Raw genomic sequence first — 10,062 nt, 5'->3', positions numbered from 1 at the left:
GAGAGAGAGAGAGAGAGAGAAAGAGAGAGAGTAAATCTATTCCAATCAAATAACCTTGATTAGTCTTTACCACATTAAATAAAAGAATAATCCCTATTTCAAACAATGTTAATTTCACTACATATATATATGATCAATGAACACCGATACAATTCAACTGTTAATATTTTAAGACATCAAAATTACAATAAGAAACCTTTTTTTAGGTATTTTATATTTTAATAAGGACACACACACACACAGATTAAATTACCAATGCATGAGGCTTAACATACGTTTTGGTTTCTCTGTCATATCTTCTTCTGAGTCTTCTTCACTCTCCTCAGATTCTGATGGTTCTGATAAAATTGGTTCTGTTAAGTCTTTATCTTCATCATTAAGCACATATCCAGTTAAATGGACAATACCTAGAAAAAAAATTAGTAGTATTAAATTTAGTTGTTCAAGATGTTCTAATGAAAACGGTTACAACTAAATCAGCCAAATGTATAAAAAGTAGCCTTTTAAAGTTTCAAATGCAGACTTAAATTATGAAACAGTTTACCTGTTATTCAAATATGCAGATTAAATACTAAATATATAATATGCAAGTATCCTGACATGATCAAATTCATCAAGGTTTATTTAATAATAATAAAAACAGCACTGTATTATGGAGATGTGTGTATTCAAATTGATTAGAACCTCAATAATTGTACTTTTCTGACATTTACACACAAATAATGTCTAAGTTTTTTAAATGGTAATACTTATTGTAGCCACCTGACATCCATAACAGCTTGGCATCTTTGTAATATTGTGTCTATACATTTTCTCATAGTCTGGTGTAATTTTATTTCACTTTTCTTGAAGCTGTGTTCAGAGGCTTTCTTTGGTACAGTTGGTACTTTTGTTCAAATGTGGAGCCCAGCAATTCTTATATTTATTCAATGGGGTTATAGTCTGAATCTTGTGGTGGTCATTCCATTTGCTGGAGATATTGAGAGCTTTCTTTCTTTGCTAAGTAAGCTCAACATTTCTTGGAAGTGTGTTTTGAGCCTTTATCTTATTGAAATATGAAATTTTCCACAACTACTTCTTTCCAGAGGGTATTGAACTAATATACTGTGGTATTTATGCTGATTCATGATTCTATAAATTTAGTGAAGAAAGCCCACATCAATTGTAAATATTTTATCACAGATCCTCTTGCATACATGACTGTTGGTGCAAGGCACTCCTACAACCTCTCATCCACTTTACAGAGAACATATATGCACACAGCCGGTTAGAACCAAACAGTTAAGATGTAGACTTGTCTGTCCAGAACACTTCGTGCCACTTTTCCAAAGACTAGGATGCAGGTTCTTTATCAAAGGTTAGTCTCAATGCTATATTCTTTTTATGTAATAAAACTTTCTTGCTGCTACTCTTAGCCAAAGGTTAGATTTCTACAGTGTTATTAAAACTGTACTTTAAAAAAATATCTGTGCATGACTTGTTAATATCATCAGCAAGGTTTTTTACAGTTTTCTTTTGGTTTTTCAGGAAAGTGATTTTTGAACATCCAACATCTTTTTTAAGAGACCTTTTTTCTTCATTCTCTGTTCTGTCTAATGTTACAGAAGTCAGTTGCCATGTATCTGTCTAATGTGTACTTTACAGTAGTACTTGTAAACAGCCAAGGTTTTTTGCAATTTTTAAAATTCTATCATGCATCACATAGAGATTTGAATCTGACTTTACCAAAGGTTGTTAATTCTCTCCGTTTTGGCATTTTAATGACAACACACTATATTAACACTCTAGATGTGGGTGAAATGTTGGTTAAACTATGCATTTCAAAAACTTTTTAACTTATATTAAAATTTTAATTAAGCTACTTTATTACCAATGTATGTCAATAAGCTTGGTATTAAAACGTTGTTTATACTAAAATGTTCATATCAACTAAAATTAAATTTATTAATTTCAAAAGAAAATATTTAAATAAATTCTCATCATTCACTTCCCTGTTTCATGTGACTGTCTGCATTCTAAATTCTCATTTTGGATATCTCACATCCTTTGTATGGGCTTCAAGAGTTCACCAATTAGGTAGACAAACTATAGATACTGACAGCCCAGAATATAAAATAATAACCTACCATCTTCTTTATTTTCTGATATATCATATTCACAACAGTTTACTAAAGTTCCTCCTAACTCTTCCTGTTTATGAAACTATGCCTACTTGTCAATAGCACATGTTTATAACTAATGGAAAAGTCATTTTGTGAACTATGTGATTATGCCTACAGTCTGTTTTGTTTTCTTAGTGAAACCCACTATTTCATGAGTAGATCTTGACACACATGGACTAAAGTCAGTGCTCCAAAGATTTTTTAAACCTATTTATAGCTTAGTTAGAAGGCCAGATAAAGTATGGTAGTTTTGGGCCATTCTGTCTTAATGCTTTATATTTTTTTTTCTGTTCTAAAATCCATATTTGAATACTACATGAATTACATTTTTAAACAACAAACATAATTAGAAAGTGCAAACCAGCCTATGGTTAATGTAAGTGCCAAATTTCTTGTTTTTAATGTGCCCAATTTATTTAATGTCATATATTTTTTAACAAAAGGATGTAAAATGCAAAAATTAATAACTTATTAGGTAATACAGGAAGAATTAAAAGAAAAAACATTAAATAAAATTTTTGGTTATTACTCCTCAATAAACACACTCCGATTGAGTGATTTATAACTTGTAGTTAACCGTGGAGATCAAAGAGAATTTAAACAATAAAATGAAATGAAAGTAGTAATAAAAGTTAAGAGGCCTAAAACTTAATTCTAATTGTCTATTATAATCTTATGTCAATCTAGAAAAAACAACAGAACTATTTTTGATTTTATTTCATGTTTTTCAACTTTTACTATACATATGATTTCACTACAGTTAGTCTTAGGGTAGAGAAAATGCACATAAAATTAACTGGATTGGTCAATGTTATTTTGAAGAAATATAAGTACCCCTTATATAAATACAAGGAAAAACTCAAAATATGAAAAAATCTAAAATCTTTCTCAGTAATGACTAGTACAGACACTAAAAGCAATTGTGTGACAATGTTTTCACAACTTTTAAAAAATCTACTGCATTTTATCATTTAGGGATGTTTGTTGCTATTCTTCAAAACTTTTAAATTAATTAAATGTGTAGCATATTAAAGACACGAATAAAGCATGCAAATCAATTTGCCTAGTTTGATTAGTTTTTCAATATTTTGAACTACAATGGTTATATTTCATAGGCACAAAAAGTCAAATTTGCACATTATTATTATTATTATTATATATATATATATATATATCTATATATATAAACATTCACATACATACATGTATATATATTATCATATAATTAACCAAAATTTCACATACAGAAAACAACAGTCTGAGCAGTCATGAAAAAGTCCAACAATTGAGTCAGATAAATAGATAGTTATAACTATTCGGTAGTTAAAAGTATTAGAATTGGCCTAAACAAGTTTTATCCAGTAAAACCTTTCTCAGATTTGAAAACCCTTGTACCATTATCCATTTTCTTATACAGTTAATGAAGTTACATTAAGTATTTCCTATAAAAATAACTAATAAATAATAAGATGTAATTTTTGTCTACTAATAAAACATAAATGAGAAACTAACTTAACCCATTAACTGCGGATGACGGATATCTCCGTCATTGAAGTTCTATGGCTCAGCTGCGAATGACGGAAATATCCGTCAGTCGCACATATATAACTCTAACTCTAAGAGAATGACGATATTTACCATTTTATTGTGACTGATGGCAACTCAGTTTTATCTGCGAGTCAGAAAATGGCAACCAAGCTGCTCCTGCAGCAGTTAATGGGTTAATCATGTACTCATTCCAAATAAAAATAACTTATTGTACAAAAATGTTTTTCTCCCAATATATTCCTAAAACAATATAAAACTTTTTAGTGTTAAGAAACATTTGAATCAGTCAAAGTTTTTTTGTAATAACAGTAAAATTTTTCAGATTTAACAGGTTTAAAAACCATACAAGTGTCTTCTTTATTTGTCTAAATTTCTCTTCATTTTTCAAAATATTATTTCTCTCACAAATAAACAAACATACCTTCTCCATTTAAGAAAAATGCCACTTCTTCTCCTTCAACAAAGCCAAGATCGAGAGGAACTTGCATAACTCGATCATATTCCAGTGTACACAGAAGAAACTCTGCTTTGCCATGTTCAATCATCAGAGAAATATTCTTGTTGTTTTTAGTTACTTCTGAAAGAACAAATTAAGAACAAAATGCTTTTCAAAGCCAAATTTTGAGCAGCCAATTGCTCAATAGAACAAAATGCTCCTTGCTACATGCATATACACATAAATACGATCTTGACCTTACAATTACTTATTATACACCAATAATAATTATTAGAATCTTTTCACATTTCACTGTTGTTTATTGTCTAAAAAAATAATCTACTAAATTCAATTTAAAACAAATTAGAAGACCAAGTTAAATATTACATGAATTTTTCATAAGAAAAGTTTGAAATAAAACATATTCACCCACCTAATATTTTATGAGGAATATTCAATAGAACATCTACCTCATTTTTTAGTACAAAAACTGAACCTATGTAAAAAAAACTGCAATCAACGATGACACTCTTTAAACTTTAATTTCTATATTTCTTCAGGTAACAGACAAAGACTGTAACAAGAATTACTGTAATACTTAAAACACTAAACATAACCATATTAATAACAGTATCCATGACATGTGAAAAACACAGGACCACAAAAAAAGATGTAGCCTAATGGACTTCATATTAATATTTGATCAGATCAAGCTACTTATTTAGAGTAAAGAGGCTATAATGCATCATCTTATCAAATTGTTCTTAGTATTGGCAGGTAGATCTCCCCCACGCACACACTTTTTTGTTCTATTACAAACCAATGGGAAAACAGAAAAAGGTTTTTTGGATCTACAATCTCTATAACCATCACACTAATAATGAATGGGAGCAAAGTGGTATGTAGGAGATAAAAACAGTATAAGCATTTTGACTAATATTCAAGGGGTTATTCATGTAAAATCTAATTGAATCAAAAATGTCAAAGCAATAAATCTTTAACTGAAGGCCTAACAGGAAAGAGAACTATATCTATGTACCTACTAACTAATCAATTACCAAATTTCAGACATGGCCAATTCAATCTCTCAAGTTTTCTGTGACAATCACATGCAAGTTACACACTATTAACCAGTTTTTTTTAAAAAAACACTTAATAGCTTACAAACACACATGTACAAATGTTGGGGTAATACCACCAACCTTTCGGCTTGGGCTCCAAGGCTGCCATCGACAGGTGAAAAGAGTTTTCAACTACTTGAGAGTAGCGTTTGCCACTTTCAATTGTAACTCCTAGAAATTAAAGAAAAAAGAAGATGAATAACTTATATTTACAGTTATGTTAATGTCATAATTTAAAAAATAATATATTTGCATATTATTTAAAGTGTTCCAAAATCATAAAAAAATATTATAGCTAAAATTTGATCAGAAAGATTTATATAATATCATTTTGATTGTGTCTCTGTTACAAACAATTAATTTTATCTAAATCACACACAATAATAGTAGTTTATGCCATTTCTGCACTTCATCCAAAAGATTATTTTAAGCACAAAAATGTCTATACTGAAGAATTTATAGTTAACTGTTTCACTTCAGGGAATTAAAATATAATTAGATGTTTTCAATAAAAATTTGACCAAAATTGATCAACAAGTTTGAAAACTCAAATCATTTCCTTCCAACAGTAGCCAATCTTAGTTGGTTTGTCAAAAAGACCCTTTTCTATATCATCAGGCTCATTAATTGATTACAATCAACTAATAAATTATCCTCATGAGACTTGTATACTTGAAATATTAAAAAAAGTAATAATCAGAAACACTAATTTCAATTAGTTGATTTTTATTTTAGTCATGACACTAACTGATTAAGCTGAACAACCTTGAATTAATGGAAAATAATAATAAGAAATCATAATGCCAATATTTTAATTACTTGTATAGTTTGAATAATCAGAACCACTAATTTTCTTTATTTTCATAATATTAATCAATTTAACAGTATTTCTAATTAATTTATTATTTTACATGACACAAGTTGATGTAATCAGTGCTCATTGGTAATTGATTAAACAAATCTAATTGTCCAGCTCTAAACAATTTGACATTTAATGTCAACCAGTAAAAACAGAAATAAAAAATATCTAAGTCGTTTTATTCATTTTAACATAAAATTTAAGGACAAGGAATTTGCTGGTCCATCTAGGTCTTTCAAATCGCTAAATTAAAAAAAAAAATCAAAGCCAGCCATTACCATTCAAATATTTATCAAGCCTTCCCTTAAACTCTGTTTAATTCACAGCGTCCACCAGACCTGAAGGTAACCCATTTCAGGACCAACCACTCTATTACAAAAATAAAACCACATTCACTGAAGATGACTCCTATCCTTCCAAAATTTATTTGTGTTCCCTTGTCCTATCATTCTCACAATTAAATATGAAAAAAAATATGAGGCACCACCATTATCAATTTCCTTAACATTCTTAAAAACCATAATTGGATCCCTTCTAACTCTTTTGTGGCCTAGCCAGTGACCTATATAATGAAAATATAACTTCTTGAAGACCGTGTTCAATATTTCTGTAGATATAACCTTAAATGCTATTTGCCCTACCACTAGCAACAGCACACTGCTTGGATGGCTTAAAACTGATCAACCAGAACACCACAAATCTTTTCTCCATACCACTGTTAAGATTATTCTCATCAACATTATACTTAACATTTATGTTATGAGAATCCCAATAAAATGTCTTGCATTAAATGAAGTTCCTCTTAAAATCTCTTTAACACAAATATTATTATTGTCTGTCATTTTGCACCTAATGTAAGCATCAAATAAAAGCTGTAATATAAAATTTTATGTCCTAAGCTAAAAAAAATTCATTTTCTTAAAAACACTTTAATTATAACACATGGACAACAAGAGGACCATTTACTCTTTCAATGCTGTCCCTGAACACCCACCTCTGAGAAAGAGTAAAAAGTTAAACAGGCCCTTTATTTTTAAGTAAATTATCAATTCTTCCTTTAAACTACAGTAAACTGTAAAGCGATGGACTTCAGTACTGCTTCCAGCACTTGTAATGTAAGTAATGCAATTATAAATGTCTCAATTAATATACCACACTAACATTCACAGTCAAAAGCTACAGACATGACCATTGAGGTTGAGGATTCCAATATCCCACTTGAAAGAATGTTAATATTTATAACATTTCTTAAAGCCAGTAAAAATTCAACTAGGACATAGTTATGTATATAATATTTGATACTATTTTACTTTATTTTTCCAAAATTACCAAATGTCATTGTAGTTGAGTAGTGGTTTTCCACTGTACCATGTCTTAATATAATTATATTTGCTTATTATTTTTTTTAAGGTTCTGTGCTATGCCTAAAATATTTTTAATCATATTTATTTAATATTTAAACCATTTAAAAAAAAAAAGAGTTTAAGAACAGTGATAAAGTATATGTTTGAAGTTGAACTGATGTTTTTATATTACTGACACTAAAGTGAAACCATGCTTTATACTGGGTTGCAAGTTACAACTCACACTGAATTGTGACTAATTGCTAAACGTTCTAAAGTCTAGAAGTAGATACAATAGAACTAGAAAATGAGATGATGCCCATCTGTTTGAACTAACTTTAGTTACAATAATACTGTCTATGGGGAGACCAAGACCAGTATTAATTAGACTGTTACTGTTTGATTATAAGTATTACTAAACTGGTACTACTAGTAGTGTGTACTGGTAGTACTTTGTAACTCAGACTAAGAGGTAGTAATAGTGATATCGCAGTAGTACTAGTACTTGAGGTAGCCAGCCTAAATTTACATTCTATTAACTTAAATATCTTGTCTGAAATTATAGGCTACAGTACAAATAGTAGTAGTACAAGCATTAGCACTACCAGTACCATGGTACCGGTATTTGGTTTGATCTTAAATTTATGTTCAAAACTTGAATGTATCATTTCAAAAATATTACCCCAAAACATGATCCTGAGACCTGGATTTCACTACTTCAATGCAGGCTTTCCTCTTAGGAGTCACTGTCACGCTGGTATTGCTTTTTAGAAAGTTAAGAACTCTTTACTAACCTCACCCTAATTCGACTTCACATAAATTGCATATGGATATTATTGGATCACTGCAAATTGAACGAACAGCGTTACTTATTTCACGGAGACGCTTTTAAGAAATAAAGCTGTTTTGGAAAACGCGATGAGTGAAAACAGAACAAAGAAAACCTGATGCGAATCAATAGTATACGAAGTAAGAAATATTTCTTAATATGTGTAAAAAGACCAAGGAATTGAAATCAATTTTGCTGAGGATTAGCTATGTGGCAAAACATTCTCCGGTTAGAATAAAAATCACTATTTTCCCAAAGATATTTAAAGAGGTTAAGAATTTTATAAGTAAGCCCCTTACTAAAATTTTTAGTGAGCATTTCATTTGTGAGAAAATGACAGAGGACTGGAAATTGGTCAGTGTTACACATATTTTAAAGAAGACAAGCACTGTCTAGTTTATTGTAGACCAGTTATTCTTACTTTTGTTGGATAAAAGTTTAGGTTTGGTTTGAATTTCGCGCAAAGCTACACGAGGGCTATCTGCACTAACCATCCCTAATTTAGCAGTGAAAGACTAGAGGGAAGACAGCTAGTCATCACCACCTACCGCCAACTCTCGGGCTACTATTTTATCAACGAATTGTAGGAGTAACTGTAACATTATAACGCCCCCCACGGGTGAAAGGGCGAACATGTTTGGTTTGACGGGGATTTGAACTCGCGACTCTCAGATTGCGAGTCAAGCTCCCTAACCACCTGGCCAAAAAATAGTTTTAGGAGAGACTGGTTAAAAATTGTGAAACAGGATTGTACTACATGTTTTATACCACCTTAGTTAAGATTTTTTCCCAAAAATTATTCTGTTTTTAAGAGTTTCGAGTATGGAAGCAAGGAGTTATTCAAGTATAAGCTTCAATAACCCTTGTTTTAGAGTATACAAGATGTGAGACAACTGGCAACTAACCGAGTTTCTGGCAGAAGAGATTGCATGTAACATTCAGAGAGAAAAAGCTGTCTTCTCTGTCAGCAAATCGGATAATAGCTGGGGGCTGCCACGCCATAACACAGGTTTCACAGTGAACAAGGATCGTGTATGCGAGGTGCCTTTTGTGCGCAAACTTGGTCTTGTTAATGCTAATTGGTTCTGTAATAGAAGCTAGGTTTACTATTACTTTTACTTTTAACTTAATTTTTGAGAGCAACTTGAATTTTATTTTATTTTAACATTTGCTGTTGTTAATGTGCCTTTAGTTAGAGATGTGGTATCAGGATAATTCGTTATTGGTTGATTTAGTACCACGTGCTGTTATGTCTTCGGTCAAACATTAGCGCGTTCTATCTCTCAACTGTTAATGAAGGTGAATATAAAGAATATTTATTAAGAATGCACCATCTGTTGGTACATGCTGATTTTATTACTTGTGTTAGGAGAAAATTGCATTTTTTGGTTAAAATTGGCTCACCAATATATCAGAAAAAGTAAAAGCCGTTTAACGTAATATTGATTTGAATATCTTTTATTCGTCTTTGAAAGTAGTGCACTTTCGGTTGTGCATGCACAACAATATCTGCTTAAATTCGCGGGAAAAATATGGAAAAACGTATGTGCTATAAAAAATGTAAAAAACAAACTACTACTTGTTCTCGGAAATGACAAGAATGAATCTAATAAAAACTTGCAACTTCATTCATAATTTACTATGCCCCCAATGGCTCAGCAAGTAAACCTGAGGACTTATGTAAAAATTAAGTTTCAATCCTAGAGATATTTTGTCTCCCTATGGATTCAAATACCATTGCTGGCCAAAGTATAAATAACACAC

The 10,062-nt window shown here is 30.6% G+C and overlaps 1 protein-coding gene across 2 annotated transcripts in view; it reads right to left on the bottom strand.

The window, feature by feature from the left end:
- The window catches only part of LOC106478044 (46 kDa FK506-binding nuclear protein-like), a 25,062-nt gene extending 16,674 nt beyond the window's left edge, over positions 1-8,388 (bottom strand). The window contains exons 1-4 of one of the 2 annotated variants that reach the window (XM_013938553.2): positions 8,152-8,388; positions 5,349-5,438; positions 4,132-4,287; positions 276-407 (exon numbers count right to left, since the gene is read on the bottom strand). In XM_013938553.2, the coding sequence (XP_013794007.1) occupies positions 276-407; positions 4,132-4,287; positions 5,349-5,438; positions 8,152-8,161 (388 nt within the window). In that variant the 5' untranslated portion in view covers positions 8,162-8,388. The remainder of the gene's footprint in view (positions 1-275; positions 408-4,131; positions 4,288-5,348; positions 5,439-8,151) is intronic. The other variant, XM_013938554.2, reaches the window with a different exon arrangement.
- Between the last annotated feature and the right edge of the window lie 1,674 nt (positions 8,389-10,062).

The sequence above is a fragment of the Limulus polyphemus genome, unplaced genomic scaffold (assembly GCF_000517525.1).
Source record: "Limulus polyphemus unplaced genomic scaffold, Limulus_polyphemus-2.1.2 Scaffold175, whole genome shotgun sequence".
NCBI lineage: Eukaryota > Metazoa > Arthropoda > Merostomata > Xiphosura > Limulidae > Limulus > Limulus polyphemus.
This window is presented reverse-complemented; position numbering and strand designations above follow the sequence as displayed.